This window comes from Apostichopus japonicus, chromosome 20, assembly GCF_037975245.1.
Source record: "Apostichopus japonicus isolate 1M-3 chromosome 20, ASM3797524v1, whole genome shotgun sequence".
NCBI classification, from domain to species: Eukaryota; Metazoa; Echinodermata; class Holothuroidea; order Aspidochirotida; family Stichopodidae; genus Apostichopus; species Apostichopus japonicus.
In genome coordinates, this window is record NC_092580.1 from 30,196,069 (window position 1) to 30,216,208 (window position 20,140).

At 37.6% G+C, this 20,140-nt stretch overlaps 1 protein-coding gene across 3 annotated transcripts; it reads left to right on the forward strand.

Annotated features, from left to right (window-relative positions):
• The first annotated feature begins 354 nt into the window (after nucleotides 1–354).
• Nucleotides 355–18,689, forward strand: LOC139961492 (tudor domain-containing protein 1-like). Of its 3 annotated transcripts, none has more exons than XM_071960686.1 (19): nucleotides 355–530; nucleotides 1,114–1,300; nucleotides 2,063–2,204; nucleotides 2,784–3,696; nucleotides 4,180–4,286; nucleotides 5,092–5,264; nucleotides 5,998–6,186; nucleotides 6,807–7,023; nucleotides 7,542–8,150; nucleotides 8,804–8,900; nucleotides 9,441–9,559; nucleotides 10,468–10,677; nucleotides 11,151–11,243; nucleotides 12,140–12,286; nucleotides 13,482–13,713; nucleotides 15,299–15,437; nucleotides 16,852–17,009; nucleotides 17,938–17,994; nucleotides 18,466–18,689. In XM_071960686.1, exons 2-19 carry the CDS (start codon nucleotides 1,184–1,186, stop codon nucleotides 18,602–18,604), a joined length of 3,858 nt encoding a protein of 1,285 aa, XP_071816787.1. In that variant the 5' UTR covers nucleotides 355–530; nucleotides 1,114–1,183; the 3' UTR covers nucleotides 18,605–18,689. The 3 variants fall into 3 exon arrangements, with proteins under 3 accessions (XP_071816787.1, XP_071816786.1, XP_071816788.1); XM_071960685.1 differs by having other exon boundaries at nucleotides 356–603; XM_071960687.1 differs by lacking the exon at nucleotides 12,140–12,286 and having other exon boundaries at nucleotides 359–603.
• The last annotated feature ends 1,451 nt before the right edge of the window (nucleotides 18,690–20,140 follow it).

The window sequence follows — 20,140 nt, forward strand, 5'->3', positions numbered from 1 at the left end:
GATATCTAGACCACCTATCATAAAACCGTTAGTGAAAACTAATATCTGGAGTTTTCTGAGGTTTTATTTTTGGAAATTTAGCTTTTTTTGCCAATTGTCGCTATAGTCACATAATCACCACAATATATCTCATACAATTAACCAAATGGTTTTGCGTGACGGATCTTCATAACATATCGGCATTCAACCATGCAGAGGTATTATTCTACGTAATCGTGACGTGCAAAACATTTCTTTGTTTTTTTTATAATGAAAATGAGAAGGGGAAAAAGTCATTTGAATAATAACAGAACTAAAAATCGTAGGTGAGTTGCTGCGTTGGACCAGAGCTCCCGAATGAATTATGTTTCTGGCAACGTTGATTCCACGGGGTTGCGGAATCCTTCAAAACATAAACACATGGCAATGTGCTTTGGCAGATATCCAGGTGCGACTGCACTGCGTACTGACGTTCATAACATGACAGGAGCTTCGAACTTGGTGACGAGCTCACCTAGATCACACCACAGTTGTGAGGAACTTTCAAAAGGGTCGCTACTTATCTCATCCATGTAAACTTTCTAGCTCGCCAAAGAGGTTCAGGGCCCTTCCGCGGCTTATTTGGTTAGTGTTAGTCTTGCTATCTTGAGAATCGCGTGTCAAATTAGAACGTTACCGAAATAAGTTCTAAGTAGGCCCTAGGCCTACTGTTATTTGTTAGACCACGGCCTACATTAGAAGTTAGAGTAGGCCTAACTTAGACCTACATGTTATGGCTACGAACGTTACACAAACAATTTACAGTTAGGCTAGTTTTAACGTCAGGCTAGTAATTAGAATGTTGTGTATAATTTAAGTACAACTGTAACATTCTTGTGGGCATTAGAATGAAGCTTTTGACTATCTTCATATGGCATTAAATGCACACAGGTTTAAACTTTAAAGAGTCAAATTTGTGTGTGTTGAATGTTGTTTCCCCCTTTCTCTTGGCAAAGTTTTCCTTTGATTGAATGTATTTTTATCCTATACACTTAACTGGACTATAGGAGGTATTTGCAAATTCACTGTAGGCTATGCTTGGTAAATTTTTTGAATCATGACTGATCATGAAGAAACTGCTGTTAATTTTCACAGGCTTGATCAACTGAAACCGTCGATGAGTTGTTAGGGCCACTTCATTACCTGGTACTGAAACCAGAACAAAATGGCTTCTCAGAATGAGAGGTATCGTAAAATGCTTCAGGAGAAGGTGGAGTTGTTGGAAAATCAAAGAACGGAAGTGAGGGGTTACATTACCTCCATGATGGAAACTATAGACAAGGTTTGTGGAAAGAGCCCCTTTGGTGGTAACAAATTTAAACGAAATTATTACTCACCAGTTCGTCTAGCACAGCAAAAATAACTCCGGTCCACTGGGTCGGTCCGTTGCGAAATAACTTAATTGAAAATATAGGATCCATCCATAATAAAAAGTTATGTTTAGATCCTTCACAAAATACGAAAAGTTAATATAAACGCAATGAAGGAATGCGGTTCCAATAAAAATATACCTCAAGCGGTCGGATATGAACGTTTCCCAAGCTAATAAGAATTATCCGATCGAAAGTAAATATAAGGCGATTAATGTAGGCGATTAAGTAAATATAAGGCGATTAATGTAGGCGATTAACGTCGTTGGTAGCTCGTCGTGTTGAGCGGTCGAAGTCGAAAGTCAAAGTGCTGTAAGTTCGAACTAGCGATACCACAAGGGTATTTGAGAGCGCTAACAGTTGACGGAAAGAGTAGTGGTGTCAAATTACGCCGCTACACCCCCTCATATGATATGCCTTTTATAGATTTGATTCTAGGCTACAATTCTGGAATTGTGTCCAACATATAACTCAGCAGTTGATGGGACTTTAAGAAAGATCTAGTAAGCCTAGGAAACAATTGTCACCAATCAGATAATTGAGTTGTTTTTCTGAGGTACACTTCATTATCAATGTGTCCCTGTCACTGCCTTTTGAAGATGGAGGGAATCAAACATAATACATGTTCAGTTTATTTCCAGCATAAATATTCTATCCCTGTTTTCTTCTTTCAGGCTACAGAGTGCTCTCAGAAGTTCATGAAGATTTCAACAGAATCAAAGAAGTTCAGGAAAAAGTTTCAGGAAGCAAACTCGGCAGTTGAGTCTGCTCTTGGCAATCTCCTTAAAATATCCAATGCCTTTACATCATCAAATGGTAAGCATTTGTCTGTATAAATTGTGAACACTCAGAAAGTGAGTGTTACAATATTTGGTGTTTTTTTTTTTTATAACAAGTCCCTTTGGAGGTAGAATCTTTTATGTTTACAGTGTAAGTCATATGATGCAACTGTATGTCTGTTATGAATATAAATGCAGTGGATCCATGATTTATAAAAAACAAAGAAAAAGCCCCTCCAAAAAAAGGAAGAAACTGACCTAATCAAAAATAGTTTTGGGTAATCAAAGGAGGACAACTAATGTTGTAAGCATGGGTAAAGTAATAGTTACTGTTTGGATAGAAGACAATTTTTGGTTAGTCCGCATAAACATGAATAAGTTTCTGTATGGGGGTGAAGGTCAATGTTCAATCATGTGTGAAATTTTGGCCATACAAATCTCACAACATAGTAAACAAGTTGGCGGCATGTATCAGTCGTGAATATTATAAAACTGGTTTTCTGTGAGCGTCATAAGAGATTACAATCATATAAGTTACCACCAACTGAAAAGAGCACAATTGGTGTGTAACTATGTGTTGCTATGGTAATATTTATTTTGTTATAATTTTTTACAGGGGAGGGAAGTTTGTCCTCTTCAGAATCAGATTCTGCTACTGAATCCTCCAAACCATCAACAAAGATCTCACCAAGAAGAGATACAGGAAACTGTCCTGTGTCTGCATCGTCGAAACCCTCCAAGGGCTCCGAATCGTCGAGCCCGTCTTCAGCGAAAGATAAGGCGGACTCTGCCGAGAATATTGCCAATACCAGCCCAGGAAATCAGTCGCAGAAGGTATCCGTCCATATCGATGTCGCTTCGTTGCAACGAACAGTCTCCGTTGAGAAACCTGAGAGCAGGATTGTACAAGCCGAACCTGAGAGCAGGATTGTACAAGCCGAACCTGAGAGCAAGATTGTACAAACCGAGCCAAACTCAAGACAGGATGCTCTCTCTCCATCCGTCCAGTCATTCTTAGCTTCCTTTCAAGATGTAGGTGTTCTGCATCAGTGTAAGGATGTGTCGGTGCCCATAACACAGCCACAGCCTTCTCACATGCCGCCTGCTGGTCATAGTCAGTTGAGGAGACCCGACATTGCCCAAATTGCAAAACATTCTCCACCTCGGGCAAGGACGGTGCACAACATGAACAAGCTCAATGGTGCTCCACCAAATGCACAGTTACATGTGGACACTCGAGGTGGTGCACAAGGTATCCCAGAGGGTCAAAGAGCTCAGCAGTTTCCACCACACCCGTCTGGTGTCGCTTCTTCTCACGCTACGCACCATCCACCGACGCCTAGTCCCACGTTCTCATCCCATTCCTCTGCGGGTGGGCTTAACCTGTCTCTTGCCAAGTCCAGAATACCTCTGTTATCACCGAGGTGCGGTGACCAGATCGAAGCAGTGATCAGCCACGTCGTCAGTCCGTCCCTCTTCTGGATTCAAGATAAGAGATCTTGTGTGATGGATCTTGTACAACAATTGAAGTAAGTCCCTACAGTAAGCATTGATCAATTCAGAGATTTTTATGCCCCCTCTCCAGACATAGTGCAAGATAAGCTTGTAAAGAGATGCTGTGATACTACACTGCACTAATTCCTCTACCACAGTCATATACTAGACTCATAATAATTTCACATTCTGGCCCACCTAAAAGACCCAACCGTTAAGATACATGTTGCATAGAATTGATTTAGCAACGTTTTCTTTCATCGTTACTAGCCCATGATAAAAAATAATATAGTGTAAGGTTACACACCCTGGGTAAGTGACGCGCATGAATTAAGGTGGTGTGTATGATTGAATGAATGCAACAAATGGTCACCCTTTAATCATTTTGCTTGGTGCATTTTCCCTAGTCTGTTATTTATAATAAGTATACAAAATGGTTCCTTGCAGTAAATTAATATTCCTTGAACAAGTTATCAGACTCATCAAGAATCCTAAAGATTTCTCTCTTGATTTCCTAGCAACTTCTACAGCCAAGCTAACATTCCTATCCCCATTCCTGAACGAGGCCTTGTCTGCTGTGCAAGGTGGTCACTCGATGGAGGGTGGTACAGAGCTCAGATTGTAGGCAAGTGATATTTGCAAAACTTTACCATGACAATTTTTCAATTTGGTGATAAGTTTGTGAGAATGCCTGAGTTAGCAACAGCAAAGTGAATGATGTCATCGTGGCAATGGAGCTGAAAATGCTTTTTGTATGTTCAGTCATCCATTCACATAGGAAAGTAGTCTTGCTATAGCATTCTATAACAAAGTTGTATTTTAATGACATTCTGAATTACAGAAAACATTGACCTCTTTAACGTAAGCATTCCAAATGTATCGCATGAATTAGGACATTGTAATCCTGTCTAGTTATTACTCCTTAAAGTATCTGTATAATTCTGCTCATTCAACTTGTATTATATTTTTCTTTCTTCTTTTAACCAGGGAGTCTTCTACCCTGTTAAGCCAATTCAGGCTTTATATAAGAATTCCTTTCACATTGTAATTTTTTGTGATAAAACTAATAAATAAACAAACAAACAAATTTCAAGGACAATTTAGTGATAAGATAGACAATAGGAGAGTAAAGTAATAGCATCTGCCATGATGACATCACAGACCACTAACTACGTCGTTCCACTTCCTGGAGGAAAAAGGAGAGGATAGTCAGTCAAACTATGTTACTGCATCCATTCAACCATATCTCAAGATAAGCGAAAGATATGAAATCTGTGTATTTTTCAACCGACATTGTGGAATATTTTTCTTCGTAAGTTAAACATTAAATCATTTCCGCCACCAGGGGTAACCATTTATTGTATCAGAAGTAGTCAATATTTTGCTTGTGTTGTCATTGTCTAGTTGCCTTTTCTTTTATCGATCAATAGACGTCCAGTACCCGATGCAAACCAACCCTAATTCAACCCAGCAAGACATCGTCGTTCATGTCTTCTTCATCGACTATGGCAACTCGGAGGCTTTGACTACCCGAAACATTCGCTGCCTCCACAAGAAGTTCTACGAGGTTCCGCCCTTAGCGTTGCGATGCGCCTTGGCACAGGTATTAGCCGTGTTGGGCGATATGATTAATGAACAATTGCGGTATTCTGCATGTCAGGTGTGGGTAATGATGAGAGGCAGGAGAAACATAACATTATTTTTAACCAGACCTGGCTGGACTCTGGCAAACTGCCAGAAGCTAAGCTTTTTGTAAAACACATTTTTGTTGTAATATTTAAGAAAAACTTTCGCAAGTTATATTTCAGAGGCCACCTTTCCTGAAGTATGCTTTGAAACAGATCTGAAAGTTCCAGTAGAATTGAAAGTATGCACACTTAGCCTAGCTTCTTAGTATTACTGGTGTAATATACTCAGTCAAAAATAGGATGGTGGAATTTTGCAGTACAACAAAGAATAAAAAAGATTGCAAGCCAGTTCAAAGTTTGTACCAGTTTGGGTGCACAAAAACACAGTTCTTTACAAGTCTGTTACAGAAGTGATAACCAAGTAATATTCATTTTGTTCCAAAATCTGCCAAGACTGTGCAAGACTCAACTCTGTACGGACATTGCTAAATAACACAGCACTTTTTGTGGTGTACATTTTATTAATCATTTACTGTAATATTAACAGAGATAGTTATACAAAACTGCTGTAACACATTTGGATTTGTGTTGCAACTTGTCTGTTGTTTTAATCTATGTTGATATTTTTGCAATAACAGATAAATTCCTTTATGGAATAGCATCATAAACCTTTGTCCATATTTGTTTCTAAACCTTTCTTGTTCATAGATCACACCACCGCAGAAAACAGGTCAATGGACGAACGAATGTAACATGTTCTTCAATGCGCTGTGCATCGACAAGTGTCTACGAGCTGATGTGGTGGAGTTAAAACTGCAACCAAATGGAGTAACATTTGTTAGACTTTCTTTTTGCCAAGAAAGTAAACTCGAAGAAGGCGTAACTAGGGAAGAATTGGTAAGCTGTTTTAGAATATTAATTTTGTGATACTGCACTCATATTCCACTACACTCATACTCCGCACACTACACTCATATACCACACACTACACTCATATTCCACTAGTACACTCATATACCACACCCGACACTCATATACCACACACTACACTCATATACCACACACTACACTCATATTCTGCACACTACCCTCATATGACACTATACTCTACAAAATCAAAATCTGAACGACAACTTTTCCTAAGCCTACAGTCCTAGGGCTAGACAGTAGACACCTGAGCATATACATGTATCTAAGCCTACACATTAAAGTACATATCATGTGATTTATGTTCTCTTTCTCTATGACGACAAGTGTAACATGTGTAAATTTGCTTTTTTCATGTTCTGTACAACTGCTTCCAAACATGGTATGTGGAAAACTATTTTATCAGTTTTTACTAACTTTTCACAACAACAAAAACACAATAGTCACCGGGAATAGTTTCATGTTTGTTATCTTAATGGTTTTGAATTATCTATGTTTCTGTTTGTTTAACTCTTGTCCATTTTAATAGGGACAATATGTCCAGTAACAAATGCGCACATCCAGTCTACTTCTGTGTGTCCTCTTCGCAGGTAGATGTGGCAGAGCTTCTTGTTGAAAAAGGGCTTGCCAAGTTTATTGATAGCCGGGTAGTACCACACAGCCACATAGACGTATCACCAGCTACAGTAATTAAACCAGAGGCGCAAACACCGCCCAGTACCTCTGAACCGACCTCTGAGAGGCCGACATGGCCGGCATCTTCTACATCACAACGTTCCGGACAAACTGTTGAAAGAAGACCAGCAGGTAGCTGTTGTCTAAGAGAGGATTGCTTAAAATGCAGGATAATTTAAGAGTGTTGTTCCCTTTCTACCAGTGACCTGGTCAAATGATAAGGAATACTGCAATACATTTCATAATTATGTACCTGAAATTGGAATTTCATAAAAAAAAAAAACATTTGGGAAAAGTTGTTGCTTACAGCCAATGGTATTCTGGAAATTCAATGTTATGGCATAGGGTATCGAGTTGTATTGAGATCATTATGACTGTAACAGTTCATTCACACTGTGCAATGTTAGTGTATTCATACAGGCACCAGTAACACTGAGGGTCACAGGATAATCATGTCCTTTGTGACCTCTTCATATTTCCAGCTCTCACATTTTCAAAGTATTTTGTTTCACTTGCAGCATTGGTGTTGGGATGGTTCATAGAATTTGCTGCCACAATGTATCTTGATGTATAAAAAGTTCTGTTATGCCAAACGAACACTGTTTTTACAATATTTTACCTTATATATCTGTTTTTCTTGTTTCTTTTAGTGAAGGAGGCAGAAGGAAAAACAATTTCTGAGCCTGTGAGAAAGGAAAATAAACAAACCACCAAAGCTAAGGGAAAGTCATCAGAGATGCAGACCAACTCCAATGAGAGCAATAAACTGGGAAAAGCCAAGAAAAGGCAAAAAGAGATAACTCTGAGAAAAGAACTTACCATCATTGAAGACAGGATTCTTGTGGCCATGTCCTTCATTGCTAACCCCAACGACTTCTACGTACACCTCATCGCGCCCGATGTCTTAGAATTTGACGCCCTCAACGACAAACTTCAAGAGCATTACAACGACTCTAAAAACGTTAAAGCTATGGACAGTGCCAGAAGTTTGGGTGTGGGCGATTTTTGCTGTGCTAAGTTTGAGAAGGACTCCGGCTGGTATCGAGGAAAGATCTTGGAAGTGAGAAGCGTGGGGCCGAAGGGGAAAAGCAAGTGGGACTTTATGGTGTTTTATGTCGATTATGGGAACTCGGAGTGGGTTTTGGAAACTAACGTGAAGCCACTGGTAGCTGAATTTTATGATATGCCGGCACAAGTTGTGAAGTGTTCATTGGCTCATGTGTCTCCTTTTGTGCCAGCTGGGAACAAAGACTGTAAAGGTGAGTAAGCTTTAATACCAAATATTACGGAATATATTAGCTTTAATACGAAATATGAAGAGGGGTGTTGAGACAAAGACTGTTTAACAAGACGGAAGTTATTAGTATCTTCAGATAGAGATAGTATACAAATAATGAATGGTTATGAGTGCAATAGTGCAAATATTTCATGAGTTGATAGATGTAATTTATGGAACAAATTACATCTTTCATTATTTGTTTTATACAACATATTATATGAAGATGGGTAAAATGCACTCATGCAACAGATTGTTTTAAACAGACAGGTTTCTCTGCTCTCTTACCATTGAAAAAAGTGCTACCAAAAAAGTATAACCCATGGTTCGATTTCATAGAGTGGAATAGAGCGGATTTTGCATGCAATCAATGAGCAATTGACCAATCAAATGACCAGAATACAATTAAGTGTTTGTATAATAATGGTTAGTCTGTTGGAACTGGAACTTTAAGCAGTGGTTGGTATGTTCAAACAGAGGCAGTAATGATTTAATATATTTGTACTAGGATAGCAGCAATTAAAAATGTCAAGCAGGGACAGTGGACAGTAGTGGTTAATATGTTCAAGTAGGGACAAATGTGGTTAGTATTGTTATTATTTGTAATACCCAGTTATTTTGTTTTCCATCCATTAGCGAAATGGTCAGAACAAGCCACCACAATGTTTAGAAAACTGACAGGATTCAACACAAAGTTGAATGGATTTTTGGTGACAGTCCCTGAGGACAAAAGGTGAGTTAATAATTAGCTAAGACAAGTCACATGATATTTCTCTTCTTCCCATATCTACCCCTCTGACCCCCTCCCACCCTCTTCTTATTCCTTGTCCTTTTTTAAAGTAAAGATTGTCATCATGCAACAAAGTTTTAATAACTTTGAAAGAGAGTAAGATTGGAAACCAAAGTTTTTGTTACTATTGTTTTGGAACTGTATGAACTAAAATATGTCTGTTATAAATGAATTATCACCCTCAAACCCTCATATATGTTTATGAACAAGTTTTCGGATAGAAGAATGGCTGAATTTTAGCAAAGACCAGGGGGCCAAAAAACTGTCCCCCATTTATTCATTTTCCATGTAGCTCCCTTTAAATCCCAGAGAATATATCACAGGAGCTGATTCTAAAACGTAGTAGCGCCAAGCCAATCAACCAACTTTTCCTAGATAATGGTGGTCCCCTGGTCCTGTGCCCACTTTTCACAAACCAAGACCCTTGGTCCTGGAAACCACAGTTTCACCCCCAGTTAAATGTTAATTATTTTTATTTTGCAGTAAAGCTATAGAGCTAAACCTCACCATCAGCACCTCTCACATGGAAGTCTATGTCAACCAAGAACTAGTCAACCTTGGCTTGGCGTCGTCAGACATTTTGAAGAAGGAGAGCGTAGAAGGTGAGTTTTTAAAAAGCTGAAATAAGCTATTTGTGCTTCAGCTACAAATCTTACAGGTGTATTCACATAATAAATAAATAGAATGTGAAAAAAAGTTTGTTTCAAAGATGTTGTAGAAAAACTGCAAGGTTTTCTAGTAACTCATAGAAGAGCCTTAATACTTTACATTGTGTCTGTCATGTGAAATTGCTTTATCAGACAACCAACAAACTGTACCCAACACAAGGAACACTGAAACATTTCACAAATGTTTTTTGGTTAAAGTTTCTTTTCTCTTATGAGTACCCTATACTCAAACATACATTAATGAAGAAAAGTAAAAACATAGATTCACAGAGATTCTGTTTGCTTTTTACCTTCAGTGTAAGTATGCTACATCTGTCCTATTCTATTTGCTACGTCATGTTTGGCCTATATATAGGCCTACTATCCTTCTTTATATTCCTTTCTTTTTCCAATTTGATTTCGTAATGAATGAAGCAACAAAATTTCTGCATTTAACTTTTTAAGGAGTAAACTTGTCCTCCATGGCGTTCCAAGGTAGATAGTGATAGTGCATGACCAGTCTCCAGAACACGCACATTGTCCATCTGAGCAATGTTGAGGCAAAATGATCCTTAAATTCCGTTGACAAGATGATAACAGGCAGCGTTTGGATAATGTCTCACATGGCTGTCTTAGTGCTTAAGGAATAATTCTGTGTCAGAGCGTCATAAATGAAATTATAGAAGCACAATTAATTCTCAACACAAACCAAGTGTAGGCTATAGGGCGACTACAACTAATGAGTTATGACCATTTCTAAGAAGTACTCGCTAATAGCATACACTAATAATAGTTGCAGAGTATACACACTCTTCCAGATCTTCTGCGTGATGGTTGTTAACATTTATTGTTTTCGTAAACAGATGATGAGCTAGAGATAGCATCTTCTAATTGGCTGAATCACAGATATCAAGAGGGAGGATATGCTGACTCAGATACAGGACTACCTGAGAGTCCAGATAGTCTTATGGATGCCTTGGCTAAACTTGACCCCATGGCAGTACATTACCATGCAGAGATCAATACATATGGATATGATGAAGATGACCCAGAGATGGCTACTATGGGCTACAGTAAGATCTGTTGTCATTTATGGTTAGATGAAAGGCCAGAAAACATAATAGGAACCTGATCAAAGAAAACAGACAATGTGCAAGTAGTGAAGAATGGTAATTGACAAGAGACAAGGAAAATTAAACAGCCAATGGAGATTCCTTTCAGAAAATAAAATTGTCTCCTAGCAACAAATGCTTCTAAGAAGTAAAGTTTTGTGCTACAAATAGTGAGAGAAGAAACATGCTCACTTTTTATAGTCTTGATGATACAAATTATGTATCAGTGGTGTCAATTGTTAGATCTTGTTCTTCTGAGGTAAATTTAACGTTTTGATAAATTTCTAACACAATAGTTAGCCAGTAGTTTATGCAAAAGATAAAGGCCTAGTGTTATAGAATATATTGTAGTGATACAAACTGTGAGTTGGATACTTTGTTTTGCATTTAACAGAATTGTACGTACTTTCATGTTATTCTCCCTTCAATTACAGAGTCCAACTTGGACAAGAAAGTGTGCTACTTCCATGTATCAGGAAAAGGATGTTACCGTGGTGACAGCTGTCAGTTTGAGCACCCTGATCCAGGTAGTATGCATTAAATTAATGCAGTTTCTTAGTTTTGTTATTGTATAACATCATGCTGCTATGAAATAAACAGTATGCTAATGGTTTGTAGTACTGAATGTGCTGTTGCTATGGTAATGCAGAATGAACATTTGTTATATTAGCTGTGCAGAATATTCTTTTTTAAATTTTTTTATTGCAGAATGCACTGTTTTTAGGTAAACACACAATGTACTATAGTTGTGATGGTACATATTAGTCCTCTGTTTATCTAACAATTACCACGGTATTACATGTTTAATACTAGAGTGGAACATTCCACTGAACTAAAAAAACTCAGTTGATATGGTTTTATGTGATCAGTTATCTTTTACAGATACATCAGTTTTGAGCCCTTGTCTGTGTGGGGTCTCATCCTTATTGCCTGTGAGATAAGCCAACTACAATGGCCAAATACATTCAAAAGTAACTTCTGGATGGTGGGCATGCCCTCTAATTTTCTTGGTGTCACAGAAGGGGGTTGAATACCATGTGTTGACAAAAAAAAAACTGTTCAGAGTCTGCTATGATAGTAAAACCTTGAATGTCATAAGCTGACCACTTTTCAGTCTTTCCAGCATTTTGACAAGCTAGATGGTTTCATTTTAATCTATCACTATAAATAACCATACACTTTAGAGTCAAAGTGCAAAATATGTCATAATGTTATTATAAAGTTCTGTTTTACTGTTGGTTTTTGTGTATATGGTTGCAGAGGGTTTGTAGAAGGCAGATGGTTGCAGAGGGCATATGATTGTAATGGGGTTATAAAGAAAAGGTTACGGCCTGTGAGGGAAAATTTGTCGTTTACAAATTCTAGAAAACAAAAGTGTGGCTTGTGTGCCTTGAATGTGACTCCTTTCTGTTATTACCCACAGTCCCAATCAGGAAAAACATTCCTGCTGAGCCTTTGTCGAGAAAAAGACCCCCAAAGAAACTTCCAAAATGCACCAAGGCTCATGCTGTACACCAGTGGCTCGGGCTTCCCTGTCCAAAGACGAATAGTTGCGTCCAAGATCTGAAATGTTAGTCACACAACTATTAAACCTTGAAAACTGTGACCCTTGTAGGTCATAGGGAGGGGGGGTATGTTGTTTGCAGGAGTTCTTAATGACAGCTTGTACGTGATGGCATACGGTAAATTAGCTATAGTAAGGGCATTCAATGATAGCGGGGACGACAATCTTGCTGATTTTCCTTGGTGGGGTTATTTCTATCCCGCAGCTATGTGGTTTCATCAATGGTTTCACCAGATTCCACCAGAAATAGAAAGTATTACTCTCGTACAAAGTTTGGAAGTCAAACCGCTCGAGGAAGAAAACATTTCTTCAACCTTGCCCATGATTTTAATTTTGCTGTATAATTCCGCTAAGTAGGTGGAATAATCCAAGATACAAAATTGATGTTTCCTCGTTTCACAGTTTGCAATTTTGTCCATATTATTTAAGGTTTTGTTGATTAAAAATGAGATTGAAATAGTGGTTACAGTTTGCTTTATGGACATGGCACCGACAGTGGTCTATCAGTGCAGCTTACAAATGTGTTACACTGTATGCGAAGTAACCCAATAACACTGTACCAATTAAGTTTAGTTATGGCCCCAAATCATCTCTTTCAGAACTGAAAATGCCTAGCATTTCTTTCAATGACTTTGTAAACTGTACAAAGATTCCTATTTTGATGGATGAATGACCTCGTACCAATCCTTGTTTTTTCTTTTAATTTGAATTGCTGGAAAGTTGTGTTTGATATTCATTTTGAAGTCAAGAAAGAGTCATTTAGAATGGTGCAAAGCACCTACTCAAATGTGAAAGTCACATTCTTTCCAAAGTTGAGCATTGTACAAAATACTGGTAACCATGAAAGTTTGTGTGTGTTGGACTAAATTCTGTTTGGATGAAATATGGTACACTGCCTAACTACACATTAAAAGATGTAAATTACTAAAAATTTTCTTTTTCATTTTCTCAATAAAATTTGTCATAATTTGACAATTTAATGTATTATTTTTAAAATTGAGACTGAAAATTACTAAAAATTTCTTTTCCATTTTCTCAATAAAATTTGTCATAATTTGACAATTTAATGTATTATCTTATAAAATTGAGACTGAAAATTACTAAAAATTTCTTTTTCATTTTCTCAATAAAATTCGTCATAATTTGACAATTTAATGTATTATAAAATTGAGTCTGAAGAACGTTTCATATTTCTTTTCAGATGAAGTTAAAGATACCACCGATTGCTACTGCATCAACAATGTGGTAGATTTACTTCCCGAGGAGTCGGTTGTCTGCATCTTGGTCACAGCCGTGATTTCGCCCATCCACTTTTGGGTCCAGTTCGTCTTTGGGCCCACACCCTTGAAGCAGCTACAAATTCATTGCTCCAAAAGTCTGGACAGACCTTGGGAGGAGGGAGAGACACTGGAATCACTCAATGAGTCCATCAAGTAAGAAATGCTTGTGTGTTGTTGTTAAAAATTAATAGCTCAAAAAGTAAATGGTTTTTGACCCAAAAAAGAAGAACCTCATGCATCTTGATTGAAAATTACATTCAGTTCGAATATGCTTTTTTTCAAAGTATTTGCTAACTCAGGATTGTCACGTCTTATGTCAAAGTAAAACTTTAAATGGCTAATGAACTGATGATAAGTGAAACATTGTAATGTTGGTAGAATTCACAAAGATGGAGGTGACATCATGAGGCTCTTGGGAGGATGTTTCCAATTCAAGTCAACATAACTGGGATTTAAAGGATGACTTTAGGCACAAGATTAATTTTAATTAATTATAAGTCCAGGTTGTATTTCTATATCACTTTTAATTTTTGAGAAATAACCCTTTAAAACCATACAAGGCTCATTAGTTAAAGTGGCTGAACTACTTAGTTTACACACCAGATGACTAGGTCAGTTACTCGGGTGCAACAAAAGGCTCAATGGGAAGCCATAGGACTGTCATCGCCTGAACATGTTTATAATGCATTAGGATAAATGGTGTTGCATGTCCCTCAAGGGTGATCTGTTGCACATATGAAATAAAGAGAATCAGGGATGTAAGTCTTCCGTATTTTTACGGAAATCCGGTTTTTTTTTTAATTCCAATAAGTCTTCCGTATTTTTACGGAAATCCGTTTTTTTTTTTATAATTCCAATAAAGTTCCACAAAATTGTTCGAATATCAAAGACACAACGCGGCAAAAATGCCTGGCCCGTTGCAGCAAGCAAACTTCAATTTTCACTCATCGATCACTCAAAATACCATTTCCAGTTTCGCATCATCGCATTGCACTGTACAACATTGTGCCATGTGAATATCATTGCGTACGTGCGAACTTCAAATCGCTATAGCTCATTTCTGTCGTTGAAAAACCTTGCCTAATTCATGTTGATTGGACTGCTAATTAATACCTTCGTAACTGCTGGTGCTCGACATAAGTTTTGGAATTAACGCTTGTGATATTTGTGAGCGGCGGAAATCTACAGGATACGCATATGAAAGTCGATATTTGTGATCGCATTCGAATGTGAGACTTTTTTATTCCGTAGTTTCGCTGCGACGTATCCGTAACTTTGAGCTAGCCTAACATAACGATAGTGTGTAAGTAGTAAGAACTAGGGGTAGGATGTGTTAGCGCTAATACTTCTAAGCTAGCCTAACATACAGTAACGATAGTGTGTAAGTAGTCAGAGCTAGGAGTAGGATGTGTTAGGACGGCATTCACCTGGGGTCTCCGAATAATTTTCCGGTTTTTTTTTTGGCTGCACTTACATCCCTGGAGAATATGTTGGTTGGGTTATTTGAATGCATTTAAAGGAATAGATTTAATAATTAGGCCTGCACTGAGGAGCTGATGCTATCATCATTGTATCATTAAAGGAGCATACCAGAGATTTAGCTTCCTCTACTAGGTGAATATCTTAAAATTTGGAGTAGCTCACAAAGTCATCCTGCTATTTTATCTGCTATCTGGCATGTTTCAATTGTTGGATTTTATTATTAATTTTTTTTTCCTTTTTTTAATTTTCCCTTCAGTAATAATTGCAGCAAGGGAAGTACAAAGAGCCATGACATGACAATTCTTGCCTTAGGAGAAATTGTCTTGGCAAAGTACAGCAAGGACAAGAAATGGTATCGTTCCAGGGTTATCTTTGTGGATGAAGATAAGATTGAGGTATGTGTCCTCACCAAGGTCAATTTAAGGTGGACTGATGAATTTCTTATCGGAAAAAGTTTCATCCGTGCTCCACTTTCCATCAATTCACTCTCATAACTTTATAGTGACATTGTTTTGGAGGAATGCCGTGAAGTATTTCTTTTTGCATCAATCAGGTGCAATTTTGCTGCTAGTTCTGCCACACCAGTTATTGACAAATAACAACTTATCTTTAGGGTTCTTGTGTTTATAGCATTTGTGTGTTTATGTATGTTTATTTTATGTGTTTGAGTGTTTTTGCATTTGTGTGTTTATAGCATGTGTTTATAGCAGTTATAAGCATTGGTACAACTTCTTTGAACGTGTTGCAGTTTCATGCTACATGTTGGTGTGTTTGTATTAGAGCATTTTGGGTGGGGGAAGGTGGGAGGGGGGTTAAGGTGTCAGACCAATTTTGTAGCTAGTACCACCTATGGTACCTGGCCCACATGAACGATATCGAATTGGAATGTTTTTGGGGGTGACACCTTTCCCCGGTGTTGGGTGCGATTGTATTTTGAAAACCAGCAGACTTTTTCAAGTTTTCGAAATTTCTGAAGTAACGTTTTACAACACCACTAAACACTATATAACTTGTGTGTATGACAAAATGACCATACATTGCCAGTCTTAGAAGCATCTATGTATATATGTATGTATTTTAGATCCTCCTGCAAGCAGGAACTCGCGAAGAAGCCATCATTAGCTTATCATAGCCTCAAGCTGACTGAAGTCAGTCCCTTACATTCATATTTAACGTCCATGATTATGAATTGTCAATTGTCAACAACTCTGTAACTGGACGACATACATTAATCTTGGAGTGACTCGAACTCGGGACCTTATGATTGAAAGGCACTGGCGTTAACCACTGAGCTAACACTCCTTAAAGCGAGTCTGAGTAAAGCTACTACAACCGCTTTAGGGTAATAAATGTTGGTGTCTCTGTTTTGTTCAAGAACAAATTTGTTACGATCTACACATCTGCAGTGATATTGACACAACACACTTGCACCATAGCCTCCGTCCAAATGTAGTTGGTGGTGAGAGAAGTAGCAAACGTAATGTCAATGCAGCTGTCAACCAACGTAATCAGCCGCTAGAACTATTTTTTGTTTCATATTTGTAAGGAAGTCTAACTCCTGTTGCAAGAAATTTGATTTCCTGGTAGAGGAAACTTGATTCTCGATAGAAGAAATTTGATTCTCGATAGAAGAAAGAAATTTGATGCCTGTTAGAAGAAAGTTGATTACTGGAACAAGGAATTTTGATTCCCGGTACAAGTAAATTTGACTGCAAAAGACCCATTGTTAATCCACAGCAATCGTCATACAATATATAAACCTAAACCTCCATCCAATTTTCTGATTTCTGTTCTTTCTGTAATCTTCAGGTGTTTCACGTAGATTACGGAACATCAGATTGGGTCACTAGGAAGGATGTTAGGCCAGCCTTACCACAGTTTCTACACCTTCCATTCCAGGCTGTTCAGTGTAGACTGGATGGCCTGGAGGAGAGTCAGGAATGTAAAGAACAGAGAGACAATTCCAGGTGAATATTCAAGTAATGTCTTTATTCTTGCTTGGCCAAGTCAAATGTTGTCACAGAAATTCATTAAAGTTGATATACTATTTTAATGATTTGCGTGGAAGTTGAGAAGCAGCATTTGGTTTATACCAGTAATAGCATAAAGTAGGGGTTCTTAATTAAGTTTCTGTGAGGGCAGAAATGAAACATTGGTTGATAAAATGTGCCAGAGACAACAATGTCTCAGTTTAACCTAGATTAAAGCAAGAAGTAGGATATACTGGGAAGCATGCAGCTAGTGGTGGTCAAGTGGTGGTCAAGCATACAGCTAGTAAGGGTCTGCATAACTGATTAATGCGAGATTGTAAAACATTTTTTTCTTGGACTGGATTGAAATATTTCAGAGGCTAGATTAGGCCTGTTTGCCGCCAGTTGAGAACTCGTGGCTTATGGCATAGTGTATTCAGTACAGTGCAGACCTTACACTAATTTACTGGTTAATGGTTCCCACCGTCATTGCATTGGATATGTACTAGTGCTGCATAGTATGGGATTTGCGAAAAGCAACTTATAAGCATTAAATCTGTAAATCATTGACAAATTGTGAAGCTAAACGTAAACTTTCTTTAGTATAACTTATAGATATGTATGATGATCTACTACATATGATGTATGTATGTATGATGATCTCATATGTATGATGTTACCCGAAGAATGTTGAATCGGCAAAATATAATTGACTTATCTTACCTGTCTCCAGTCTACTTATGCACTTTTCTCATTTTAGTACTCAGCCCTTAATCCCAAATTTTTATGGAAGACAGCATTAGTTTTGATCAGCCCCCACCCCCTCCAATATAAAGAAATAAAAAAAATAAAAAAAATAATTATGGAAGGGCAGTAGATATTAGCTTTTTTAATTTTTTGATTAAACTGTTTCTTTTGTCCAAAGGAACTACTTTGAAGATGTGGCGACAGGTCACCCATTGGTGGCTTACGTTGTTGAAAGGTGAGCATATTATTTTTTTGTCTCGGTTTAACGAAAGAAAAGAGTTAAACAGGATGATCCTGTTATTGCTGTCATTTTGCTGTCAATATCCATGATTTCTTTTCTACCTCCGAGATTGACACCTCTCAATTTCCGTGAATTTCTAACAATAGCATTGTATCATTTGATCCGTCGTTCGCATGTTTTTCATAACCTATGGATATCCAACCTGTAGGGGGGACAAAAACTTATCCTAGCACACTGTAGCATACGCAAACTGGAGCCTATACCGCAATTTTTGCAAAGTTCCATGATTTTTTTTTTACCCCAAGCTCATCCCTGGTGCTTGCACGGATTGACTTTTGCAATTAACTTCCCAAAGAAAGTGGAATTTACACATATACCGTAGTATGTATGACTCAGTGTGGAAGGCTAGTAGTAACCCCAGAAAAATAAGATTCTTACTAACCTCCTTTCTTCTAAATTCCTCAGAGATATCGACAACCTCCTTTACCTGAAACTTTACAACACTAAAGGTGAAGAGGATATTTGCATCAACAAAGCCTTGCTCGATAAAGGTTATTACCTACCAGGAGAAGTTGCTGAGAAAGGAGAGAAAGTTTCAAATTAGGACCAGGAGACAACCAGAACGTTGTTGAAGCTGATTCAACCTGTCAATTAAAATGCCATGTGGACTCGTGATTATTTCATCTCTCTCTCAAAAAAGGACATGTCTGCTGGAATTTAGTCTGTAGTTTGTTTCATTTCCACTCACATGCAATGGATCATATCCATGCAATGGATCATATCCATGCAATGGATCATGTCCATGCAATGGATCATATCCATGCAATGGATCATATCCATGCAATGGATCATGTCCATGCAATGGATCATGTCCATGCAATGGATCATGTCCATGCAATGGATCATATCCATGCAATGGATCATGTCCATGCAGTGGATCATGTCCATGCAGTGGATCATGTCCATGCAGTGGATCCTGTACGTGGAATGGATCATGTCCAATGGAATGGATCATGCTGATGGAAATGATCATGGATTTGTACTTGCACTTTGGAAGTCTGGTATAAATACTACTGCAAGAATAAGTCCTCATACTTCCATCCTGTTTGCATGATGTTGTATTCCTACTTCATGGTTGTTGTACATGTAACGCTCTAACTACAATGTGTGGTTAACAGGTACAAAGTTTTTGCCTGTGTGGATGTGTAGAAAATGTCTTCTGATTTATTTGTTCAAAGTTATATTTGAAAAGGGAATATTGGAAAGAGCTTAAAGAACAGTGAAGTTGATCCCTAAAGTTTTCCCACATCTGTTTTGTTGGTTTTGTTATAATGGAAGAGGGAATGGGTTGGGAAGTCATGGTACAATGTCTTCTTCTGTCACCGCACAATAGAAGTAATACCAAGTAGGGATAAATTCTGGAATACTTAGGTCTTTAATGCTGCATATATGTTAACAATAAACTGACTATGATTTAAGATCACTGTGTCCACATTCCCTTTTGGTCAAGCATTTTCAGGTTTTGTTAGGATATTGTCAACGATGAGTCCATAATGCTGCGGTTATGTGGACACCTAGTAACAACTCATGGGCACAGATATGCTAACCCTTGTACCAACAGAAAACAATGTTTATTAAGTTGTCATTTTGTCAGAAGTTTTGGTGCTCTTGATTCCATATTAGTACTACGTGTAGTTACAGCTAGTTACAGCAATTCACTCTTCAAGGTATTAACTATGTCCACTAGCTCTTCATACGCACAGAAGTTAGCCTCATCAAAAAATGTGTTTGATTTTCTGGAAGTTTTGCCATTTATTTATGCAAGTGACATGTTTATAAACAAATTTTTTATAGTATTATTATGCCAAAGTAGAAGCAGTTTTGTTACTCATAGAATATAAGTTTATTCATAATTTATAGTTATAAGAGGCTATATACAAGAAGTGTCATTCTTTCTTTTTTTATTTTATCTGTAAGGAAAAGTAAATACCATGTAAAAGTACTATCAGAAAGTATTCTTCAATTTTTTTTGTATGACAAGTAATATTGTTACATAAAATTAAAAAAAAAGTTCACCACAAAAGATCAAGGAAGTCTTTGTCTGTTGTTCAATTTTATTCAGCTGTTGTTTATTTTGAAG

Bases quoted from the DNA above. Each gene is read 5' to 3' on its own strand.
- LOC139961492 (XM_071960686.1), top strand. From the start codon at position 1,184: ATGGCTTCTCAGAATGAGAGGTATCGTAAAATGCTTCAGGAGAAGGTG. The intron at 8,151-8,803 runs GTGAGTAAGCTT...TCCATCCATTAG, and splicing joins TGGGAACAAAGACTGTAAAG to CGAAATGGTCAGAACAAGCC. The intron at 11,244-12,139 runs GTAGTATGCATT...TATTACCCACAG, and splicing joins GTTTGAGCACCCTGATCCAG to TCCCAATCAGGAAAAACATT.